Here is a 26513-nt window from a genome sequence, read left to right on the forward strand (position 1 = left end):
GTCACAACAAAGCCAATATTCATCTAGCTCTCGACACGTAGCTAACTCACCACAGTAGCGTGCTTCAGAGCAGCATCAACACTACCTTGTGGGTGTAGACATTACACAATGTGCTGTATTGTCCCGCGTTACGATAACATACTGTTTGTCCCACAATATGTGTATACCGGGTCTTTCAGTTAAAACCCCAGGCTAAATAATTCGCGAACGGGTACACCAATCGAAGAACTTTCTTTTTTAAAAGTATCTATCCGACACCGCCTACAAGTTGCGAACCGTTTGAACGAGTGGGAGGCGCTCAAAAATCAATTGAGTTTTGCAAAAAAAAAAAAAAATTAAAACTTCCAAAGCAAGTCGCTGTCGGCATTAAAATGATTACTTCCCCCTTTGTGACGCCCTTTGGACGCATTGAACGAAACAGATGAACATGGACTCACAGAATTATAGTTTTTCGCTTTTATCATGAACCTACTGGTAGAACATTGCCCACATCACAGGGTGCTACGGATGTTTTCGCGCCAACGAATATCAGGCACGAGTGTCGCGGTGGAAGTGTTTTTCTGTTTCTTTTATTATGATTTTTTTTGTCCAACGTTGCAGAACCTGTATGCGGCTATCCTCCGACGCATTCCCGCGAATTATTCTAGCCTTGTCGGAAACTGCCTGGTGCGGGAGGAGGTTGCCATTTCTCAGAAACCTTGACGAACACCTATAAAGGTGTCTGCGTAGAGATTCCTCTTGTCTTGTGTTGCTCCATTGTCAAGTGTCAAGGTATGTATCTATCGTTGATCATTCGAGAGCTCCTCTTTGCCACTTCGCAGATGCATGAAGTCATCGGTTTTTCATAGCCGCCCAAGAACAGGTTGGTTGTGGAGGTTCCTCTGTAGCGTCTGTAGCTCATTTTCTTTTCAGTTTGCCTTGCTAGAAGTATCTGCGTGTCTCTTTTGCAGCGCTGAGGAAGTATTGAGTAGTGTTCCAAAGCTTCTGCCTATATAGGTAAACGAAAGGCAACGCAAGAGTGATTCTCATATTGTCATATTCAGTGCACATCCGTAAGTAGACAATGTGCCAAATCTTTTCTTTCACTAACATTCTGAGCATTCCCCTAATATTTCGAAGGGGACAACGATGTTCATCTCGTTTATTTTTTATCTTTATCCCTCTGCGATTTGCCCATCCGCTTCGCATGCTTTCACTTTAGCATTTTCTGCTACCAAATGTAGAGTAGTCTATTCTAGTTGTTGTGGCTGAGTGTTGTTGTTCTTGCTGTACACGTTCTAGTTGTTGCCTATCGTAATGCAATATTTAATGTTCTTAGAGGCGAGGTTTGAAGTACTGGGGCGATGTTGGGTAAGGTGTGGGCTGGCTGCAATACTGGTGGCTTGTATGACAACATTAATAAACACGAATGAAAAATAAATGAAACTTTCCGAACATCAATGTTATAATGATGAATTAACGTTAACATTAATATTATAATGAATGAATATTATAATGATGAATAGTAACAGCCTCATTTACAGGTTGATCCAGAATGTAATTTACCACGCTGTATTACTCATGTAGTACTCGAGCAGTGTTGCACCCGCAACCAAAACGAAGTAACGCAATACAGCTACCCGCTACTCAAAACACACAAAAAAGAAGAAGAAGAAGAAGAAGAAGTAGCGTAATATTAGTGTCGCTACAAATTTTCGAAAGTAGCGCGATACTACCGCTACGAAATGAATTTAGCGTAATTACTATGCCGCTACTTTTCCGCTATCGTACCCTTACGTACGCAACACCCTACAGGCATTTCGGCATTTCGTTGCCGAATGTATTTTAAGACGGTGCACTATATATCCCATGCTCACGAACTGCAATCGTTCAGTTGAGGCATGCAGATGAGCGTTGCGGGGCTTGTGTTGTGTTTGTCATTTTATGTTGAATGGCCTCATCCACCACAGCAATATTTACTTACTTCCAGCCAATATATATTATTTCATATTCAACTTGAGATCATGCGCTTTAAGAGGGCCTGGGCTTGCCTTCTTTCCGCAACACGGCAGCTTCTTTTACAAAGCGTTTGACTCTATAGGAATACACTTTCTCCGGGAGCATGAGTTCCCCAGGAAGAGTCTACCTGTCTGAGATCACCTCCTTCCGCAAAAAAGCATTTACAGAAAAAAGAAAAAAAGAAAAACATGTAACTTTTCCCGAAACATGTCGAACGCTCTAAACAACCAATTGCGCCTGTGTACCGCTACTAAGGAAGTGCGCAAAGAGCATTCATAAGCACCAGCTCCCGTGGCATAGTGGTTAGGATGATCGCTTTCCACGCCGATCCTGGGAGGTGTCACGGGTTCGAATCCTGTCACCGGCTGTGCTGTCTGAGGTTTTCCCTAGGTTTTCCGAAGACTTTCCAGACGAATGTCGGCACAGTTCCCCCCAAAGCCGGCCCAAGACGCATACTAACCTCCCCGTCCCCCACTCCTTCCAGTTGCCCACTCTCCATCTGTCCACGACTGTACGCCGCTCATAGCCCCAGTTGCTTCCCCGCGCTAACACGGAAGGATTAATAAGCATGTTGGCATACACTGACCCTCATAATATTATTATCTATCCATTCTGTATGACTCACGTACCCACAACGTAACGTATTTAATGTGAGAAAATAACTAGGTCGCGTTCGGCAACCTGTGTAAGCGTATAGGTAATCCTACCTTGCCACACCTGCAAGGCAACTACGAACTTACCCATCAAAGCAAATTCGTCGGTACATTTGGAGTGTAATGACTACGGCAATATCTTGTTGCGTTTCGGATATATTTTCGTATAGGGTCCGCAAGTCCGCGACGTCAATGCGCATGACGTCACAGTGACGGTTCTAGGATGCTTCTGATTGGCCGGAGGAACCATGCACTCGCTTCATGAAGATAAACAAAGGAACATTCGATGCACAGAGTGCTCGCGGAAGACTAACCAGCTCTAATTTCTGTATTACTGGTCCCACATTTCGTTGGGGGTGATCTTGGTTTATTGACACAAACGGAAGTTTAGCGCAATATGTTTGCTGAAGTTGGAACTATTCGTGTCTCGTATAAGTTCGCTCGTGCGAGCATCCTGCAAACATTTTAGCATTTTGTTCAAATTACGGTCTCGCGGAGTAGACAACTGTCTAGGGCGACTGCAAGTGGCCTCGTAGACTTGGTAAACTTAGTTACGTGGCAGCTACAATGGTTTAACCTACTGTGAACGGCAGGACGACTACAACCGTGCCTCAGCACGCGTATGCACTTGCATCTTCCACTGTGAGGGAACTGGAGCCTGACACTGCGGCAGTGGCACCCGAACTGACAATGCTCAGGCTCGTTCCTGGTGAAGTGTGAGACTCCATTGTGTAGTGCGTTTTTAGTTTCTTCCCATACGCGAGAGAGATCCAGTTGTATGTTGAAGCGCCTAGATGACATCGGATACGCTAGAGCGCCAGCGAAGTTGTTTGGGTTTAAAGGGCTGTTGAACGTTGGACATTGAACGGAAGAAGGTGAGAGTCGCGTCTTGCATCGGCGTGACGCTGTATGGCAAGGTGTCCGCGCTTTTTGGTCCTGAACGTTGAAATGGAACGTAAAACGCAAGTATTAAAGAGTGTTTAACTTAGTATATGTGTGTGTGTGTGTGTGTGTCAATAAATTCTACAACTTCAGAAGTGGGATAAAGATCCGTCTTGGACTGTGACGACGAAAGAAATGTGCGAAGAGAGCGAAGCCTAAAGCCAACTACGCAGTACGGAAACATGGCAGACGGCAACAAGGAAGGTGAAGTCTCGGAGGTTCCAACGGCGGAACTTCTGCGCACGGTTTTGGAGAAAGATAAGCTAATCATGGAACTACTACGAGAACGTACAGCTGACCCCCAGCTACCTGTGTCAAGTTCTCAAGTCATGCCGGACTTAAGCAAGGGGATCAAAGACTTCAACGGGGAAGGCGACTCATCGTTAGCCCGCGACTGGATGGAAAACTTAAGGAGTACGGCGGCTTTACATAAATGGCCAGAAGAATTTCAGCTCGAAACAGCAAAGTCCCATTTGAATGGAGCTGCGCTGGACTGGTACCGCAGCCGAAGGAGCAAGATGACGTCATGGAAGGAATTCGAAGAACGCTTCACGAGGACTTTCATAAGTCAAGCTAATGCAGCAGAGAAGTTCAGGCGCATGAAAGAGAGAGTTCAGCAGCGGAATGAAAGCACAGTGGCGTACTTTCATGCCAAGATTCGATTGTGCACGGAAGCAAATCTGGATTTTTGAGTTACCAGAGAGCAAGTACTGGTGGGATTGCGATCGAGGCAGTTATGCAGTTCGCTGATGGCACGTGTTCACGACGATGAGGACGATTTATTGCACGACATTCAAGAGTTCGAACGGGTAGAGCGAGAGCGAGATGAAAGGTTTGGCGCCGTCCGCAAGAAGCCGACGCAAGATAATGAATTACGTAGCGCAGAGGCAAAAGACTGGAAAGACGTGCAACCTCAATCCGGAGGTCGGGTCGTCTCAACGGGAAAGGACTTGCGTCCTCCGCAAGAAGCCGACGCAAGATAATGAATTACATAGCGAAGAGGCAAAAGACGGGAAAGACGTGCAACCTCAATCCGGAGGTCGGGTCGTCTCAACGGGAAGGGACTTGCGTCCTCCACTAAGAAACGAGAAGGGGGATGCGAAGTGCTACAACTGTAACGAGTACGGACATATCGCCCGAGACTGTTCAAGGCCCAAACGTGCCTTAGATGCGGAAAAACTGGTCACACTCAGCGTCACTGTTCAGATTCCGTTAAGAGAAATGAGACCAACGTTGTGGGAAAGCCATCGGAAGATGTCCAGCAACCACAGGTCCTCCTTAAAAAAGTGCGTTGGAATGGAAAAGCGAACCTCGTGGGAATGATCGACACTGGCAGCTCCGGCTGTCTCCTACGCAAATCTGCTGCAGAACGTTGCGGCGCCGAGGTCCAGCTTGAGGCAACGCCCCTTTATGGTTTTGGGAATAGCGCTGTTCCAGCGACAAGAACAATTGGAAAGTGTACCTCAGACCTGGAAATCGATGGAGTTGTGGGCAAGAATGTTTCTGTCCTTGTGGTACCAGATCAAGCCCAAACAGTGGACTTGCTTGTGGGTCGCACGTTCACGGAACTCCCATATATAACCTACGCGCGCACTGGGGGAGTATTGCGTTTCTGGCACAGAGACGACTGTCCGTTTTCACATCTGGAGCCTGTCCAGGTAAATACTCAACTGCGGCTGAAAGCGAAAAATGATGAGCTTTTGCAAGAAGGTACTGTGAACTGGATTACGTTGACAGCAGACGAGAATCTGAGTGGTGAAGTGTCGTACAGGCAGTGTGGAGAGGAATACTTCGTCGATATGCAGCAAGCTGAGATAAAAGTTCCTGTCGTATGTACCGAAAGAGGAGGCTCTAAGATCAGAAGAGGTCAGCGCATGGGAAGAGCGGTACTGCTTGAGCCTGATCAGAGTGGCGCTTCAAGGGAGAGCCCCTGCACAGACTTTAACCCTGCGGAAGAGGGCACCAGTGCGAGCGACACGCTTCTGGTGACTGAGCGGAGATTGATAGATCTCGGAGACGTGAAGGTTGGACCAATAGTAGACGAACAACAAAAAGCTGAACTGGTTGGCCTTCTGAATGAGTATCGCCAGTGTTTTGCGATGATTCCAGAGGAGCTCGGTTGCACGAATGTGCTGGAGATGAAAATCGAAGAGATCCCTGGTAGCACACCGGTGGCCGTAAGACCATACAGGGCAAGTGCGATCGAAGGGGAGATGATCCGGAAGATTGTGACTGAGTGGAAGAGGCTGGGTATCGTGACTGAGACCCATTCACCATATGCAAGCCCGGTCTTGCTGATTGGCAAGAACAATGGTGAACAGCCCCTGGTGGTGGACTACAGACGCTTGAATGCGCAAGCTGTACGAGAGAAATACCCACTGTCGAACTTGGGTGATCAGTTGGAGGGGCTGGCTTGCGCGTCGCCCTATACCGTACTCGACCTGGCTCATGGGTATCGCCAGGTCCCTTTGTCTGAGGACGCCAAACAGAAGACCGCTTTCATAACGCCAGACGAGACAGGACAATTTGAACGAATGATGTTCGGTTCGACAAACGCTCCGTCCGTTTTCCAACGTCTCATGAACAAGGTGCTTGGGCCTTTGAGAGGACCAGTGGCTGTGTGTTATCTAGATGACTTAATGATTCCTGCTACATCATGGTGTGATCTGATCGATAGGTTCACCAAGGTTCTGCAAGCCTTTAAGGAAGCAAGATTAACTCTGCGACTAAGTAAGTGTGCGTTCGCTATGGAAAGCATTGCGTACCTGGGATTTCGCATCAGTAAAGGGATGGTTATGCCAGGAGACCTGAAGGTTAAGCCTATCACCCAGTTTCCAGCTCCGAAGGACGTCCACGCGGTGAGACGATTCTTGGGACTTACAAGTTTCTTCAGGAGGTTCATAGAACACTATGCAACTATCGCCGAGCCACTGACGCTTACGCAGCTTACGAAGAAAGGAGCTCCTTACGTCTGGGGCCTTGAGCAAGAACGCAGTTTCCAAGAACTGAAGTCAAAACTTACACAGAAGCCGTTGCTAAAGCTGTACGATCCGACTGCGGAGACCGAGTTGCACACGGACGCGTCAGCAAAAGGGCTGGCAGGGATGCTACTGCAAAAGAGCGATGGAAAGTGGCACCTTGTCTATTGTGTAAGCAAAAGAACGACAGAAGCCGAGAGTAAATACCACTCGTCAAAACTGGAGTTGATGGCAATAGTTTGGAGCGTTGACCGCCTGGGGCCACTGCTTCTCGGCATACACTTTACAATCGTCACGGACTGCCAGGCTCTCGTATACATGAATGCCAACAGAACACAGAAACCTCAAATCGCACGTTGGAGTGATCTGATACAGGAGTACGATTTCACTGTCAGACATCGACCGGGGACTGATATGCAGCACGTTGATTCACTGAGTCGCGAGCCGGTCGAAGAGCCTTCGGACACGCTAGACAATGTTCTCGAGGACCGTTTCGAAGTATGTTTGACATACAGCATGGAAGATCAGATCCTTGCCCTACAACGGGGAGATTGTGAACTGCGCGAGTTATTGGAAATTCTCGAGAGGCCCCGTAGCAACTGGACCAAAGAAGGGTCAACTCGTGTGAAAGACTACATTACAGTGGATGGCAAGCTGTTGAAGGTCATCGTCATAAATGGCAAACAACACAACCGCTTCGTGTTTCCCAAGTCTCTACGCAAAGCCGTTGTTGTACGATGTCATGACTTAATGGAACACTTTTCGGTAGACAAGACAGTTGCTAAGATCAAGGAAAGGTTTTAGTTTCCTCGAATGCGTGCTTACGTAAGAACACACATCTCAAGATGTTTTCAGTGCATCGCTAACAAGGTACCAGGAGGAAGAACGGAAGGTCAACTTAACCCAATCTCGCCAGGCTCAAGACCCTTTGAGATTGTGCATGCGGACCACCTAGGTCCCTTTGTGACGAGTAAGCGCCGAAACCAATACCTACTTGTCATGATCGACAACTTAACTAAGTTTGTGCGACTCTTCCCTGTCAGGAATACCTCAACCAAATGTGTACTGCGATGCATGGAGGAATATATCCTAGAGCGGGGACTACCGAAAACCCTAATAACTGATCGAGGGTCGTGCTTTACATCGAAAGCCTTCGAGGAGTTTTGCATGGAAAGGGCCATAAGGCACGTCCTTACTTCTACGCGACGTCCGCAAGCTAACGGGCAAGTTGAGCGAGTTAATCGAACTGTGCTACCTGTGATTGCCTCGTCCATGCGGGATCCTGAGCAGAGAGACTGGGACGAGCGAATCAAGGAGTGCGAGAGCTACCTAAACAACGCCGTTAGCAAGACGACAGGTAGAACACCGTTCGAAGTACTGCATGGTTATAAGCCCGATTTCTACGCTCTTGCATTACAACGTCTTTCTGGAGACGACTGCAAGGAATGGCAAGATCCCAAAGAGATTCAAGCAGCAGTCCGAGAGCGGCTGATTCACGAACAACAGAAAATGAAGATGGCCTATGACAAGCGGCATTACCCGGCCCATCAATATGAAGTTGGCGAGATCGTTTTCATGCGGACTGCTCCGCGCCACACAGGACAGCCAACAATGACGCAGCCAAAGTTTCGAGGCCCCTTGGTTCTAACTGAAGTCCTCCCATCTGACACATACAGAGTTTCAGCGATAGACAAGTCGAGTCATTTCCGAACGACTGCCCATGTGTCACAGTTAAAGGGGTGGTCCATGACAACTAGATCCTCCCATCAGCTCGATGATGACTCTGATGATGATGATGAAGGATCAGCGGGACCAGCACCAGCCCCTGAGCAACTAATCCCAGAAGCATCCGCAGAAGATAGGGAGCACCGCCCCAGAGGAACAAGACGACCTCCAGCAAGATTTGGAGACTTTTAACTGTAGTTGTGTGTGTGTGTGTTAGTTTTCCCCTATAAAGGGATATAGCCTTTATATAACCTACCTATATTTTTATATAACCTTTTCCTACCTAAAGTTCGCGTATTTACCCTTTAACTGAGGAGAGTTACGTGTGGCAATTTAACGGGGACGTTAAATCTTTCAGAATGGCCGAGTGTAGTCGTTTTTAGTTTCTTCCCATACGCGAGAGGGATCCAGTTGTATGTTGAAGCGCCTAGATGACATCGGATACGGTAGAGCGCCAGCGAAGTTGTTTGGGTTTAAAGGGCTGTTGAACGTTGGACATTGAACGGAGGAAGGTGAGAGTCGCGTCTTGCATCGGCGGGACGCGGTATGGCAAGGTGTCCGCGCTTTTTGGTCCTGAACGTTGAAATGGAACGTAAAACGCAAGTATTAAAGAGTGTTTAACTCAGTATGTGCGTGTGTGTGTGTGAAGAAATTCTACAATTGTTATGAGATGTTAGAACTTAGTCAAAGCAACGGTGTGGGCGAGTTGTAGATGTTAGGACTTCTATGGGGCCACTCAAAGCAGCACCTTAAGTTATGACCTGCCGTGGTGCTCTTCGTTTCAGCCACGAAGGCAGAGCCTTGGTACCGCGCTGTGTTTGAACTGTTTCTGTGGCCACCGTAAAACACAGCACAACACACAAGCACACAAACACTCCCCCAGCCGTAGAATGTCGTTGGGACCCGCCAGCAGGTGCAACAGTTAATCTTGTTCTCCCACCGTCAGCGAAGCGCTTTGGAAATAAAAAAGTGACACGACATCCAGATGCGACTAAGTAGAATCATAAAAACAGCAGGTATTTAATAACGTATCACTTAGCAAAACGGAAAACAAAAGAAACGTACGGCGGGTTCCCAACTGTTTAGCCTTCTCTGGTTCGCGCGTGGAGGCGACAGGGACCTTGGCGAATGGGAGCGTGGCTCTCTTCTGCTGTCCGGAAACGTACTTGCGGAGCGTATTCCCGTTCCAGAAGACACGACGCTTTGTTTATCTGCTCCAAACTATAACGTTGCAAAACTCAGCTTGAAATATGCTATCAACACGCTCACACTCGTTTTGAAATTGATTATATACTGGAAACTATAGCTTTGCAGCAATATTTTTCAGCAGGTTTTACATACCTGTTTTTTTTTTTCGCAGATGTGAGTTAACAAAAAAGAGCACCGAGTAACACAAATTATATTCCTACGTCTTTGATTGCGCTTAGCTTATGAGAGTTTTCAAATAGAGGGAGGTCGTCACATCAGTCTGCCTGATCAACAAGTAGCCAAAAGTGATAACAAGAAAAACAATTCTGCTTCGCCGTCGTCTCGCGTTATTTATCTGTCATTTAAAATGTACCGGGATCGCTAGTACGCTACTGAAAAAAAATACCGAATTTGGCAATGGTACAATGTGTACTCGGGTAATAATAATAAACTAGTTAGTGGATAAATAAACGCTTCTTTCTCTTTCGGAAATTTGTATCGCTTAATATTCGATGCAACCCCAGCAGATGCATATGCCACAGTGACCAGAAATTGCGCGCATATACTCTGCCTCCCTTTGTTTTCTAGATATGTGTGTTCCGTTCCCAGTGTTGTATAGTATTTCCAATGCCGTGTCTAAACAGCAGAGCACGTCAAGATGCAAGTGGTTAAAGAGGCGCCTGGTTTTCACAGATATCTGCAATGACGAGCTTCAGAGGCCTCTGTTTCGTGGGAACCATATTCGCAGTTTACATCCCAGCCAGTCACCAGACAAAGGACGGTACGCCGTTGGAAACTTTCTTCCAAGTGGGTACCTTATTATCTAGAACAGATGCTCAAGTAGATCACTGAAAGTTGCATTCGCTTTACCGTGCGAGGTGTATAATGACATTTACTGGCACTGGCGAACGATCATATCCTGATTACCCGGTATGTAGCATCTTAGTGTGACTACTTTGCTCATGAAGATGAAAGTTGTCCAACTGTCTCACACGTGCATACTATATCTGCCCACGTAATTAACCCGTTTTTTACACAAGCAAAAAAAAACTGAAAACTGCCAGGGAGGGATTTGTCCGTCAATTGCGCACGCAAAAAAAAAAAGAAAACAAAAGAAAGAAAAAGGCTTGAGCCGGGTCGGCGCGGCCCAGTCTTGATGCACACGCGCAGAATATCGTCGGATATCCTGTAGGCACGGTATAAATTCGGACTAGAAAACCTCCCCACTTCATCATCAGAATATATCTGTTGTTGTTGTTGTTCGGAAAATAGCTCGGCGTCGCGACTTCGCCGGAAGGGGGGCGCGGCTTTACCCAATGACAGCTGGCGAAGCAATCACGCGACTACCGCAGCTTCCGTCTTGACCTATACTCCGGCTAACTCTACAAAGGTTGTTCGTGCTTCGCACTTTTTCTACCCGTACTGTACGTATTGTTACGTTGTATAGTCTTTCTTTTCCGAGTTAAAAGCCTATGGAACTGCTCCTGTTCGCGATATCCGTAGAACGCCACTAAGTTCTTTTCGTGCGTGTCAATCAGCCCACGTTACGGGCATAATCCCGCTCCTTCTAAGACATCACGGGCATGAGTGACAAGATTGCGTGTAATAGAAAACTAAGTGGAATCACAGAATACCAAACTACTAAGCATAGGCGTGCCCCGGTGCGTGTCAGTTGTTGAGCATGCCGGCTCGTGTACGAGGACGTCAGTGCACTTTTGTGACACCGTATAATAGTTAACGAAAATATGAAGGGCGAGTTATTTATAAACTATAAGTTAGTTACCACATGTATTGATTGTCTGTACTGTTCAGTTCTATTTTGCCATTCATCATCATCATTCTATTTGCTGTTGTCATATTTATTGATTACTTCAACGATACGCGTTTCATACCTTCAGAAATAACATTTGTGCACGCTAAGGTTCCAGCGTTCGGTCTATACACTGGGAACGCGCCGACAACAGCGTGGCTCTTGCTGCATGCGGGCGCATATCCGCTGCCGTTGATGACGGAATTTATGGCGGGTAACGCTTTTGCCTGCAAGAAGTCGCTGCATGCAGGTCAAACTTCAGTGAGTTTTGCACCGGCAATACGTAATAACCGTGCTCCTTCAACCGCGGTACACGGAATGGGTGGGGAAATGAAAACCAGCAGCTTGCACCCATATTACGAACGCGCTAAATACGCGAGTATTGTACGGTAGTCAGGAATGACGTTCTCTCCACACGTATTTCACATTATTTCCTTGTTTCGCACCTCTTAGAAGGCAACTTTCGTTTTTAGGCATTAGACCTTGAGTAATGTCGATCGTTACCAAGTAATGATGTGTACATGACACGTACCGCTCTGATCTAATATTCCCCCATTCCAGCAACTCACGGAATCATCTATCCTGATGAAGCAGTGCTATCGAAACGGAACCAGTCTAGAACCACAAGATGCAGTCAATATTACCGTCAATTGGGACGGCGCAAGGTACAAGGAAAACGACTTCACGACGGACAGCACCTTGTGTTTCGCAAAGGCCTCTCATCCTGACGAGTTCCAATGGTATTTCAACTCAGTTTTTGGAATTTTCAGAATAACAGATCACGTCAATATAACTCATACATTTAAAACAACAAAAATGATAGCAACAATAATACTAATTCGATACATTTAAAAGTGTGTTCACCATATTTAAGGGACCAGAACAATATTGAGCCGCCGAGGCCACATACTCTTGTCGCCTGTGGCTGGCAGACAGTGTGACAAGATAGCGGGCAAAAGCGTAACATTCTATAAATGCGTAGCTTCACATAAAATTAACAGAGTCACAACTGAGCCATAACAAGTAGGGCTAAGTTTAGAGTTCAGACCGGCAACTGAGAATGAGTAAAGACAGCAGCGACCTACAGACAGTGAGAACACAGCAACGATACAGCATTGCCCTTTGTCATAAAATGTAAAAATTAGGTACCTGAAAAAACCACAGAGAGTCTTTAGCGTACATGGCAAGACCTAGATCCTGAAGTCGTCCTTCCAGTAGTGCTTGAAGACTAGAGTGCGAACAAATATATTTTCAAATGATGGCGACTTATTTAGTTCAAACAGGTCTGTGGGGGATGCCAATCGATCGTAAGACGGTGTGTCTTACGATCGATTGGCATCCCCCACAGGCCTTGGCCTTTAAGGCTTATTTAAGCACCCTGCTGCAAATAATAATAATCAATCACTTTTGCCTCTATTATAGTTTTAAGCCGATGGGGACAACTGTCCCTGTGTGGCAATTTCTCGCTGCCACACTGACAACAGCGTACCCTGTATCGGCAAAACACCGCTGGCTCCATGTGGTAGTTTTACACATCAAGCACATACTTAAAATTCGTAGCGGCAAACAGGAACACTGGCAGAAGACAGCCATGATACGGGCATCAACCTTACAACCGTCACTGAACAAATACAGCTTCACAATAATTACGCAACACTTTCAAACTCCAACCCCGCCTTTTCTTTTCCCTCCTTCAGTGGCCTACCTGGTGCCCTAGTGGGTAGGGGTTTAAAAGCGTTGTGTAATCATTGTGAAGCTGTATTTGTTGAATAAAGGTTGTAAGTTCGCGCCTCGTCTTTCCTTCTTTATGCTTTCGGAAAGAGAAGTGGGAGAAAGAAACAGGAAGGGGCGGGTGACCCCTTCCGCTGGATCTTGTATTATCTAGACGCAGAACTGAGCTTGGCCGCCAATTTGTGATCTTCGAAATGACGGATTTCGCTTTTTTTCTTCTTCCGGCTGTTACAATAGCGAATGTATTTTGTACTAGAATAAGATAAATCCTGCGTGCGCTTTCTGTTCCCGTCAAAAAACGTGAGGTTGATTTGGCAAACTTCGGATTTCAATTAGAATAGTTCAATTTCTCGCGAATTAAATTTGATAAACCTGCTCAGAAGTAATGGCAAAATTTCCCCTGAGATTGTTGATCCCATGATGTTTAGACAAGTAGGTTGTTAAATAGAATTTTATCGATGAAAGATGAAAGTCACTGAAAGGTTAGCCAGCTATAGGATTCGAACCCACATCTCCTGGATTACCGATGCAGGGCTCTACCAATTGAGCTAATCTAACACGCCTTCTCAGCCACTACCAGGTGCGCCATCTGAAGGGACAAACCAGTCACTCTCTCTCACTCATCCTCCTTTAACTCTTACATTTTTGCACACTCATACACACATTCATACGACACGGATCAACGCAAGCGGCAAATGTTGAACATGAAAGAACTGATGTTCTGAGGCTGGAACAACATAGAAGGGACAATCACATACAAGGCCTCAAGTTGCCTAAGAAATTAACGATGAAAAATGAAAGTCACTGAAAAGGTTAGCCAGCTGTAGGACTCGAACCCACATCTTCTGGATTGCCGGTCCAGGGCTCTACTAATTGAGCTAAGCTAACACGCCTTCTCAGCGACTTCCTCAGCGATATTGTGACCGTGTGAGCATTTTGTGTGGTTCGTTTAAGTTCATGGCCTAGGTTCTCATAAGGCTATCTGACACGCTCTTACGCAACGTCGAATTGCGCTTCGCCAGTATGCAAGTCAGTATGCTATGTCTGACTGAATCTAGCATTGCGCAGCCTATTGCGTGGCATAGTGCAACCTAGTTTTGTGCGGCTGCTTCATGCGCCCTGGTGTCACCCGGTTTAAGTGAACACCACCTACACAACACAATGCCCTAGCACTCTTTCAATTGACGCAGCGCACGTGTCCCTATACTATAGAGGTGTGCGCCGATGCCGTTTTCGTCGGCGACGGCGTTATCGGCGGTGGCGTTCAGCGCAGACAGGCGGCGTGCTCATCAGTGACGCGCGTTTCGAACGACATTTTAGCGTTACCTGCTTACTTCACGATAGTGTCCTTTTCCTTTGTAAGAGTGTATTTGAGACTACGCATTAGTAATATAATGCCTAAAATGCAAGCGAGCTGGTGTCATACATTCAGTGGTTCGTAATTCAACGTGAACACTGATTAGGAAGGTCACCCAAATGCAACTAGCGCTTCACTGTTTTCATACTGAACGAACTGTACTATGAAATGCAGCCTCGTTATGTATTCCTAATACATCACGTACACTGTACGACGTACATTGTACGCCCCGTTTAGTTTTTAGAGCATGAATAAAAGTGTTTCCAGTAGGAGCTTGCCTTTAGTTTCGAGACTTAATGCCGTCCACTCGTCTTCCCTACCAGATATTTGCTGCTTGAAGAGAACTCTAAATGCTGCGCATTTGATGTCAGTTCTTCAATATGGCACAGCCTCTCTAGAATTATACAGGGTGTTTCAAAAAACTTGTCATTCAGACTTTATAAAAAAACGGAGCGACGGAAAAATACGGGGTTAACGGCATTTGTGTGGCAACTGAATCTGCCATCTTTAAAAAATATTTTCATTTGATTTTAATTAAAATAAATTGAATTTCTTTAATTGAACTCCAAAATTTCCCAAGTCAACCTAACAATTTTTTTTACAGAATTAGAGAGCCCGTAGCGAACTTAGTCAGATCCACCAAGAAATTCGCTCGATATTGCAAATAGAACTGCCCCAAAAAAGTCCCGAAATTGAGGCTTCAGAGTTTCGGGTATTCAACGGCGCACAAAATCAGTCGCAGAGACGCGCGGAGAGCCTGACATGCTCCTGCCCCCACGAAGCTAGTACAATTTATCGCCGAACCGGCGTGCAGCACAAGACGTGCCGATAACAAGGCGGTTGACATTGGACCATACGTTGATAAGCGGCAAACAAAAATGATTGCCCCTCTTTTTTCCCGCCCTCTTTTTTTTTCCTACCTTCTATCTTTCATGGGGGCAGGAGCATATGCTGCTCTCTGCGCATCTTTGCGACTGATTTGGTGCGCCGTTGAATACCCGAAATTTTGAAGCCTCAGTTTCGGGAATTTTTTTGGGCAGTTCCATTTGCAATATCGAGCGGATTTCTTGGTGGATCTGACTAAGTTCGCTACGGGCTCTCAAATTCTGTAAAAAAAAAACACGATATGTTGACTTGGGAAATTTTGGAGTTCAATTAAAGAAATTAAATTTATTTTAATTAAAACCAAATGAAAATATTTTTGCAAGATGGCAAATTCAGTTGCCTCACAAATGCCGTTTACCCCGTATTTTTCCGTCGCCCCGTTTTTTTTATAAAGTCCGAATGACACGTTTTTTGAAACACCCTGTATGCTGAAAGAACACAACAAATTGGTGCAACTGAGATTTATTGAACGTAAAATGACAGGTAGCAAACTATTCCAAACAGTGAATGTAAAATAGACACAAAACAGGTTATGCAGAACACTTGCTCCAGACCACCTAAGAGTGTAAACAAAATCCAGAAAGACCGCTGAACCACAACACAGAATTCTGCATAACTTTATGCCATGCAACAAAACCATAACCAACACGTGCACTGCTGGCTTACCTCCTCCCACAAACAGGAAACAGTCATTTGTCGCATGAAATCTCCAGCGCGAAACATGTGCCCCAGATCCAAGAGTTCTGACACGCAACAAACGCACAATTGTCAAAATCTCCAATGGCACATACTTGTTAAAAGGAGCCTGTCCGTCTGTGGCTATTGCCTTACGGAGGCACTCAGGCACTCCTCGCAGAACTATTGGTTATTCACGGACTCCCGTTTGCAGTCTTCGTTGCAGACAATAGCGCCCGCCTTGGACATGGCCTGCACTGCTAATCTTAAAACACTGTTTTAGGTGTAATTCACACATACCATAACTTACTCCTTTACAAATGTATATTAACACCCCTCTCGAGGCCTACACCCTCCCCAAAATGATGTAATTATACTCTTTTTTTGTGTACACCCTAGGTACCACAACTTACTCCTTTCTGGTAGAAAGTGTACACCCCATGCCAAGTATACAGCCTACTGACAAAGGTGTTTTCTGTAACAGGTGGAAAAGACACAGTACACATGAACTTATTAGGCATTTTATTTACAATGTCTGCGGTCAGAAAATAAAAGCTTATGCCTACAAATGAGCGAGAAAGACTTGTAAATCAGAAGAGGGTGCACAACTTTTCATACATATAGCTCTTATAGCCGTTATAATTATGATGAAATGGCTGACAAATGCATTATAGAAAACAGTATTCTATTCTGCCGACAATCTTTTGAATACCATTCATAAAATTATATTCAGTGAATATATACTGGGCTTTAAAAAGATTACAACTAAAATGTTACAAGTAAGAAGCATCTCAAAAACCGTGAAATAAGGGAACATACTTCATCAGGTGAATCTTAAGAACTTCCTGCGGTATAGATTCCGAATGAAAGTGTGTCTTTTTGATGCAATTGATGCAATGCTTGATAGTGCCAATAGCTGTCTAACTTCCGTGTTTAACCGCGTGATCATGACGTACTTGTTTTTTAATTGCAACTCACGGTTTAAGAAATATATACGGCGACCCTAATAGAATATGAGTTATGGCACGGTTTGGTGCATGAGGTACAGCTCTCCACGCCGCGCCACCCTATAGCGGCGGTCGGAAGTTGGCGGGAGCGGACAGGTCCATTCATTTTGAGGGACAGCAGGGCATAACACAGGCAGCGACCCACCGTGGCGTTTGCGGCAATGGCATGCCCGTGGAGCGTTTCACCAGGCAAATTCCTATCGCAGTTCGCAGCTGGAAGATAACAGTTATAATGACACAGAGCGACAACAGTTGACTTCTGCAGTTTCTTTTCTCTTTTTCATCCTTCATTTATCTTTCTCTTTAAAGGAGCATGGAAATCATTTGGAACATATATTTTTCACCCACTTGACATGAATATACTACCTTCATAAGCTGTCACGCAAAATATTTCCTTCGAAAAGCGCGAATTTCCTGAGAAAATTAGTTTGCAAGAATGCGCACCGCGGCGATAGTCTGCCCCAAGCAGAGTCTGGCGTGTGGTGACGTCATGTGGCCGAGCACTTCATTGGCTGCCGCAAGCATCCGCTCCCCGCCAGAACAACAGCCAGAATCGTCTGCTAGCTCCGGAATCGTGGCGACTTACCGATTGGGACGCTGTTGCTATTTATTTGCGTCTGACATTCACTTGCGTTCTTACATGATTTATCTCGTACGTTTTGCATAAAACAAGACTGCGGGCAGTGTAAAAGGTATGGCTAGGCCTCTGTGTTGCTGTGACGGCTCGGGTTGAGGTGGATCGTACGCGGTTGTGGTTTCCGTTCCGATTGTGCTGAGGTGTTGTTACTTAGTGAACAGTATTGTGCCTGTGTGTGCAGCATATATATGATACGGCTAAATACATTCCTGTCAGTTGAAGATTTATTCCGTGTGCCACTGTTGTATGCTGCGTATGACCATTAAAAAAAGGAAAATGCTTATTTGGCCATGTGTTTTGGGGTTTCCCACAGATCGCGAGCAGATGAACTCCACTACTTTACTTTCGTATCTATGTTGTTGCGCTTGTGCAGATGTTGCCCTCCTGGTATCAGTAAGATATGGTAAGCGCAATGTTACACAGCTATGCATTCATCGGTCCGCTCTTTCGCCTCGGAGATGCCAGTGTCCATGCGGTTCAGAGCCCATAGTGTTGACCACAACACGGAGAAGTCATGATGGTCGACGACCTCTTCAAATAAAAACACTGGTCACTGCGCCGGGTCTTCATGACTATGCATTTTTAACCAAGAAGAAGCACTGTATTTCTATCCGAATGTTTGTTAACACCTATAGCAGCATCACTTACGAGTCTCCGGGACATTCGTGTTTCGAAATCAAAGCTGGCGGAGCTCAGGCTCCAACTCCCTAAAACGTTTTGTCAAGAAAAGCAGACGTGTCGCCTGTATACAGCGTTCAGTTCATCACATGTTCCACGACGTCCGATGAACAACGCCGCTTCTTGCTCGGTCGGCCTGCCGGCGCCGCGACGCCGGACAAATCGTAAAAAAGAAAGAAAAAGACGGCGCGGCCACATGATGTCAGCGGCTGGCAGCCGAGAGAGAGGGTATTTCTGCTGCGAGATTCAAAGCTCCCTCGCGCGCCAGGATTGCGCGCTACGCTCAAACTTTTCGTGCGAATATGTATCACAGGGCTCAGAATCTTAATTTCTACTTCTGCCGTCATATTTTATTCCGAACATTTTCATGCTCCTTTAAGATATCATTTTTCTAGAGTATTCAGCAACATCCGACCCCGCCTTCTTCGGCTGTATGATGCTTGGGGTCTCCTCACCCCATCATCACGCAACTGTATAAAAAGACAAAGCCTTCTTCACCTCAGCACTAGTTCAAGATGACCGGCGACAGGATTAGTCTCGAGCGGAGGCGACAGATCGTGTCCATGTCGCTTGCAGGGCATTCTCAGCGAACGATTGCTCGAGAGGTGGGATGCTGCTTGTCTTAGGTGAACCGTATCATTCAGCACTTCCGTGATGAAGGGCAACTAGAAGATGCACTAAGGTCCGGACAGCTTCGGGCAGCGACGTCGGACGAGGACAGGGCAATGATTGCTGCAAACGGGGTCGACCCGTTTCTGACAGCTGTCGATCTAAAGACGGAGCTGAGCCTGCAAGCGTCGAGTACAACCATCCGACGAAGATTAGCGTGCCTCGAGGGTCTCCGTTCTGGAGTTGCGGTTCAGAAGCCCGCGCTGAAGCCGGAACACCGATAGGCAAGACTGGTCTTTCCCTTACGCTACGCGGAGTGTGACCCCGCCCAGTGGAGCCACGTGCTGTTTACTGATGAGGCAACGTTTAGTACGAAGTGGTCCCAGAGGAGGCGGGTTTGGCGTCCTCCTAACTGCAGGTAATACCTTGAGAGTCCGCGCCTGCTTCGAGACGGCCCTATTCATTTTTTTTCCTTTCCAGATATCTACCCCAGTACGTTCACAGCGTGGTCTCCAGTGGACGGCACTCCGTGAGCGTGTGGGGCGCCCTTTCGCACCATGGCTTGGGGCCTCTTGTCCGCCTAGATGGCCGCTTCAACGGAGCAGCATACGTTAGAGTCATCGAAGATCATCTGCTCCCATACGTCCTTGACGGTCCTTTCCCTGACGGTTGCTTTATTCTGCAGCAAGACAAAAGTCCGGTTCACATGTCGTCCACTGTCCAGCGCAGACTAGACGATCTTGGTGTCATGCAGCTTGAGTGGCCCGCGTGCAGCCCGGATCTGAACGTGATCGAAAATATATAATGAGCAAAAAGCGGGTGCCGATTCGGTCCAAGGACGCCTTATGGGAGGCGATAAATATGGAATGGACGTCCCTCAAGGAAGACGTAGTACTACATCTCATGGGCTGGCACTATCAATCGCTGCCAGACCGCATGTCCGCTGTGATCTCCGCGAACGGGGCTTCACGCGATAATAAAATATTAATGAGGTGCCATTTGGCTCTTTCTTCCCTCTCTTGTTTCTACGTCGATATCGTTCGCTTTTACTTGCCAGCGCCCGTCATCCACAGACAAAACAAAAGGAAGACGAGAACGAAAAAGAGAAAAGAAATTGCAGAAGCCAACTGTTGTCGCTCTGTGTCCATTCCTGTTATCTTTCAGCCGCGAACTGCGATAGGAATTTAGCTGGTGAAGCGCTTCACGGGCATGCCCTTGTGGGGTAATTGCTGCAAACGCCACGGTGTGTCGCTGCCTGTGTTATGCCTTGCGCCCCCTCAAAATGAATGGACCTATCCGTTCCCGTCAACTTCCGGCCGCCGCTAGGGTGGCGCGGCGCGGAGAAAAACGCCGCTCGCGTGTTCCGTGGACTTTTGGCGCAAGTTGTACAATACGATACGATGCCCCTTCGCCACTGAGTGGAGGAAGCATATGCACGGACGTGAGAGACCAAAGAAACGTCAAACATTGTCAGGTCTCATTCGCCCGTGCCATTTCAAGCTTCCAACCTGACGTCGAAAAGGGAACCGTGCCGTCTGCGAAGTCCAATTTGAAAGAGTTTCACACACAGGCGACGCGCATAAACACACAGACACGAAATGGGGCACAGAGCAACACACTATTTTGTTACGAAAATACATACCTTAAAAGTGGTATCCAGGTTGACACAATCACAGAAAACATCCCGTGCACACTGTCGGGAAGTGTTTCACACGCACACATGCTCCAATGTCACAAGGTATCGCACAACGGGTAGACAATGACTCGGTGTAGTCCTCGTTTCGTCTAGTCATCATGGTACGATGAATCTCGGTTCATTTCAAGATACAATTGAATTGCGGCATGAAGAAATCCAAGTCTGAAATGAGGTGTTCAATCACAGATTAGTCATGTTCGAACTGTACGTTGGTTCACCAGCTTACCTTTCCACAAATCGAAGCCTACAAAATCGAGACTGAAATTAGCAGGAGCAACATGGGCCACGAACTTATTTTTGTACATGCTTACGTGGACGGGACGGAAGCGAAGGCTGCAGCCGCTGCTCAACCGCAAATACAGGACAACAAGCCGTGGATAAATATACCTGCAGTGCAATCACACACTTAGTGAAAGCTGACAAACAGCCAAAAATATAAACGATCAGCTTACCCGTTACAACCCCTCCTTCGTTCTCCATCCGAGCGAGCACCGTTGGAACCAGTGTTGCCAAATCTTATCCACAGAAAGTCGCTATTCGCATCCCGAAAAGTCGCTAAAAGACGCTAAAATTGAAACTGAAAGCCGCGGTGCCACCACTGTGCCCCTTTTGTTCGTCGCTTGTTATGAAACAATGTGGTGATAGACGTACCGGATGTTTCAACGAATGAGTGTGCTAACGGCCAAGAGAGGGCATGAAAAAACGGGTTTGAGTGGATAAAAATGAGAGAAAGTAAATGAATTTCGGAAACTTGAACATCCTCTGCTCAACCTTCTGTGGCTTTGTCATCGGAGGCACATAATGGTGGTTTGTTTTGCTTGCAAAAGGTTCCGATGCCTTCTCGTGTTTTTCCGACTTGCCATGCTTCCTCATGTCTGACAGCCTCGCATAAATCTCACACAACTAATCCGCTAATCCCAAATGCAAAATTTTGTCCCTAGACAGACCCCGAAATCCGCTAAATTTAGGCTGCGTTCCAATACCTCGCGCTCGCGAAGCCGCCTGACTAGGCAGCTGAGTAGACCCCTTTGCTTGTCACTATTGGAACAGGCTTGCCTAGCCGAGGCGCCTGTGGCGCCATCTCGTTGCTCACGCAAGAAACGCGTACGGCGCAAGCGCAGCAGGACTCTAATGCGCTAAGTTTGTAGGACATTGTGCATAAACTGTCACCTTCACAACTAAACATGTGTTGCAACTCTCTACGCAGTTTTAAAAAAACATACAACCACGGTCACTCAACACTCTTTCTGGTCAGGAAACTCGCGCGAGAACTTCAGTTCGGCGGCCGAGCTGAGAGTGGTGGCGCGGCGATCGTTCGGGGGGAGACTTTCGTGTCTGCCGGTGCCTGCGCGTATGGCTTGCAGAGTGTTTCTATGAGTGTTTGGAAGTGTACGCTCTTGCTTTCTTTGTGCTTGCGTTTTGAGTAAGTAAGCAGAGGTTCTTTTTTAAATATCCTTGACGTTTATTGCGATCTTTGCACTCTGTTCGTATGTAAGAATGATCTGCACATATCAAGGAGACATCGCCTAATTCGAACGCGCAACATTTCGTGATGACTATATGTTCTTCATAGAAGGGGAGCCTTAACTCGACGAGGACTGAATGAAAGTACTTTTTCTTTGTGTAAAAGATAGAGATGACTTGGTCTACGGGAAACATTCGCTAATAGCCTTATTGTAGATGTACTGCGATGAGCGTGGTTTGTTCAGCCTTCAAGTTGTTCACTGTGTGATATGAGTAGCATCAGACACTAAGAACCGTGAAATTTTCAAATATACGTCATTCAACATGATATTTATACAATAACTCGTCTTGGGGTACAACTTGGGGGGAAAGATGTAATGCCAAGTCGGCTTAGTAAACTAAGTCCGCTCATACCTAGTTTTTGTTGCACCGGAAGCAGGCAGAGGGAGGGGTGATGTTTTTCTCTTTTTATCTATTCATTTTTCCTTTTTTTTCTTTCTGTAATGCTCCTGCAATGCGTCAAAAGCTTCTGCGGACCATAAACTACGACTCTAGAGCCCATTCATGGCCGTGTATAGTGCTAAAAACATACAGTTTCCTTGTCTTCATCCTGAATTTGAAGAGAAAGGCTTACACAAGAGATTTTGTCTCCATCCCCCTGCTTATCTCTTTCCATTTTTATTTATTTATTTTATTTTATCATTATTATTATTTTTTGTTACCAGATACCACCGTGTTGTTCTCGTAAACGTAGTTTTTGGGCAATCCCAAAATTTCCTTCTGTCCTCCCAAGTAAAACTCAATTCCACATTTTAAATAGTTTGCTCAGTGAAATGTCCTGGAACTGATCTGACTCATATGCCGCGGCTGTCTACAACGCGATGATAGTGTAGCGGTTGAGTTGACATCTGAATCTTGTCAGCCAAATTCTATAGTTGGAAAGCGGTATCAGGCCACACCTCAGCAAGAGCAAATTCTATCGTGCTAATTTAATAACCCGGCTTGAATCCTGTTGGAATCGGCAAAAGAACATACCATTTCCTCCATACAGAGTATTCGTCCAAACTACATTCAGGAGGCACCAATCACTGTACCTGCTCGTTTTGTTGTGATCTCTCACAACGAGTTTTCCCATCATCTCATCCCAAAGTGTGTAAAAATTGCTATCTACGATATGTTAAACCTTGTGCATGGCACTGCACCACATCAAAAAACAATGTAAGCTATTTCCTCGCCGAAAACGATCGAGGCATACTATTTATAGCATGTGTATCCCTCGGCTCTCATACCGCAAGATATCATTTTAGACGATTAAAATACAGGATTCCCAAGCAGCACAATGTACTGAAAGTCGAGTGCAATAGGGGTGGACAGTATGTGTCTTATCAATGTTCTTTAGTTTCACGAGTCTGTTCAATGCCTTCCACCTACCCGTCCAACCCTATTGCACTCGACTTTCAGTACATTGTGCTGCTTGGGTTTCTATACGTACTTCTTCTGATGTCTTATCTGTCTGCGCTGAAATAGAATGACCTCGTCATTTTATCTCTGTTCAAGTTACAACAAACTGCTACGAGGAAGAAAATCACGCGTTTGGAAAGTTTCGCCCTCACGCAATAACTACGGAAAGCGTCATTAGCTTACAATATATCACTGGATTGAGTGACTGTGCAACAAAATGCAATAATATGTTTCTCGACCACGATTGAGAGCCCCGAGTGAGAGCAAAAGTAAAATTTTCCGTGTCAAAGAAAGACAACAACGAAAGCTGCAATATACGCAGGAAGTCTCTAAATTTACATTCACTGAACTGAAATGTGCTGGCTCAAATCATGAATCGTTTCGAGAATTAATTATTTCTGCTATGAACACGAAATGAACTTTAAAAAGTAGCTCATCAAATATTTCCTGAAAACACGCAGTGCTGCGGAAACGTCGTCTGCTCCACCGAGGGTGTCTCCCCCTGAACGACGCGATCCCCCCAAGCGGGAGCAATTGTCTCTAAGTGACCTAGTCTATTGTATTCGAGCGGAGTTTCCTGACCAGAAAGAGTATTGAAGGACCGTGACACAACTATGTGCAACTTTACATTTAAAGCCAGCAGAAACAGCGGGCACGCTGGTGCCGTCAACGCGCGTCTCCATCCCGGCTGTCAGATGGTCAGGCGTATAACTAGACTGCATCGATGCGCACAAGGCGGTAGCCGACTGAATGGCGGATTTGGCGAGATTTGGAACGAGTCTTAACATGGCGGCACTTCCAATGCCCCGGTTAGTCGACTGACTAGCGGTCTAACCGGAAGTGCCGCCATGTTAAGTCTCGTTCCGAATATCGCCAAGTCCGCTATTCAGTCGGCTACAGCCTAGTGCGCATCGATGCAGTCTAGTTATACGCCTGACCATCTGACAGCCGGGATGGCTGACAGCGGGAAACGCTAGTACCTGCTGCGCTTGCGCCGTACGCATTTGTTGAATGAGCAACGAGATGGCGCCACAGGCGCCTCGGCTAGGCAAGCCTGTTCCAATAGTGACAAGCAAAGGGGTCTACTCAGCTGCCTAGTCAGGCGGCTTCGCTGGCGCGAGGTATTGGAACGCCGCGCTGCGTTCCTCCCACCCAACTCCCACCCGAGTTCCTGTAAGGTGCGTGTCGTGAGATGCGCGGCACGCGGGTGTCCATTGTCCTGTAGGAGGAGGACTCCTTTGGTGACGAGGCCCGGCGGCTTTTGCTTCAGCGCCTTATGCACATCTCCGAGAACCTGGCAGTAATATGCACTATTGATCGCACTATATGCACTATTGATATCCAGACATGTAATCCGTCGGTCCTTGAGGATCAGGCGCTCCACAAGTTGGATGTTCTCAGGAACTCTGACACTGGGCTCTGAGCCGCCCCGGCTGGGATCGCCCAGCACTGATGTACGGTCTCCGAACCGTTTGCACCACTCAAACGCTTTGCTGCGGCTAAGTGTATCGTGGCGATACTGAGCCTGAAGTTTTCTGTGAATTTCAGATGACTTTACGCCTTCATTCACGAGAAACTTAATGACAATTCGCTGTTCGATGTGCGCGCTCACCTCGTTGTCGGCCATCTTGTCCAGCACGTGTCTTCTGTTTTGCACAAACTTTGGACCACCACGTGGTGAACGCGGAGGCCTGTCGCGTGTGAAAATGACGAAAAAGAATTAGCGCGAGCCATTTGTACACTCAGGAGACAGAAAGTCGCGGTTTGACTTGAACACCCCTCGTATAAAAATGTCGAAAGTCATCAAGTGTTTGCTTTGGAAAAAAAAAAAAAATGAAAATGAACGCTGTTTACCGACAAGTATCAACAAATTAGACCTCTCCGCCTTTTAAAAGATGTTCACAACGTGATGAAACATAGCTCAATGTATCGCGTACGACGATTAAATAAGGGAATTAGGCTACTCCTGGGGGTTATAGATACACTCAGCGGCTTTCTAGTCGCGGGTTGCTGCAGTGTTGTGCAGTCAATAGAGAGTGATGGCAGTGAATAGGCAGTGGATATTGAGTGAAGTGACAATAAAATGATTGCGTCCATGTGTTACAACATCGCACTAAACAGGACCATCTTATAGGGAAATGCGCAATTGTTACAGTACATAACATAGTAAACCCCCAGCTTGAGGGAACACGAAGATGCTATAGATCTCCACCAGCTAGCCGCGGTTCTCTCAGCTGTCTTAAATGTTGTAGTACAGCTTAAATTTCTTCTCACATGTTGCGTGCATCCATTAGCGGTCGGCTCGTTTCGAATGGACCTCTTTGACAAAGGCCTATGCGCATGTGTATGACCTTGGGGCGCCGGAAAGGGTTATCTCCGTCTTCACTAGATGGATCGGTTGTGGTGGTGGTGGTGGTGACGAAAAACTGGCTTGCCGATGTTGGGGGGACAACACAAGTGGGGACCAGTGGGGACACCGCACGAACTGCGCGAGCTGGTCGGTCCCACTCCGGACCGGTTTTGGTCCTTTGTACCTCCCACAAGGTTGGTCCATTGCAGGTCCATTTCCAGGTTCATGCATGTTGCAAATGGCGCTGTTGTTATGCGAGCTAAATTGCTTTCATATCGAGTTCTGTAGTTCCGCTAATTCTGTGGTTTCGCCGTCTCGTACTAAGGCGGAGTAGCAGGAATGCGTTGCTATGGTTTTTGGTTAGTATCAAGGCTCTTGAGCTGAAAAAAAAAAAAGAAAAACTAGGCAAAACTGTAAATGACAAACAGCTATCGTTAAGAATTGAACACTGCAATAGTCTGCTAAGTGTCCGCTTGTCAAATATACATTTTTTTATTAGGCTATCTTAATAGCAAATGACGTTTTCTCATTACACCCTTACGCAACGCGATATACTGGAATCTTCGAGACGCGTCCCGCTTTCTGCGTCGGCCAGTTATGGCGCGAATATTCTCTTTCTCGCAGGCCCGATGCCGGCGCAGTTGATCTCAATCGGCATAAAAGTGCATT

At 46.5% G+C, this 26513-nt stretch overlaps 1 protein-coding gene across 4 annotated transcripts in view; it reads left to right on the plus strand.

The window, feature by feature from the left end:
- The first annotated feature begins 654 nt into the window (after positions 1–654).
- Positions 655–26513, plus strand: part of LOC135385394 (uncharacterized) — a 28970-nt gene continuing 3111 nt past the window's right edge. Inside the window, exons 1-3 of one of the 4 annotated variants that reach the window (XM_064614682.1) lie at positions 655–771; positions 10178–10291; positions 11856–12034. In XM_064614682.1, coding sequence (XP_064470752.1) covers positions 10187–10291; positions 11856–12034 — 284 coding nt within the window. In that variant the 5' untranslated portion in view covers positions 655–771; positions 10178–10186. The other 3 variants (XM_064614683.1, XM_064614681.1, XM_064614680.1) reach the window with 3 other exon arrangements.

This window comes from Ornithodoros turicata, chromosome 2 (genome assembly GCF_037126465.1).
Source record: "Ornithodoros turicata isolate Travis chromosome 2, ASM3712646v1, whole genome shotgun sequence".
In the NCBI taxonomy this organism is placed as follows: Eukaryota; Metazoa; Arthropoda; class Arachnida; order Ixodida; family Argasidae; genus Ornithodoros; species Ornithodoros turicata.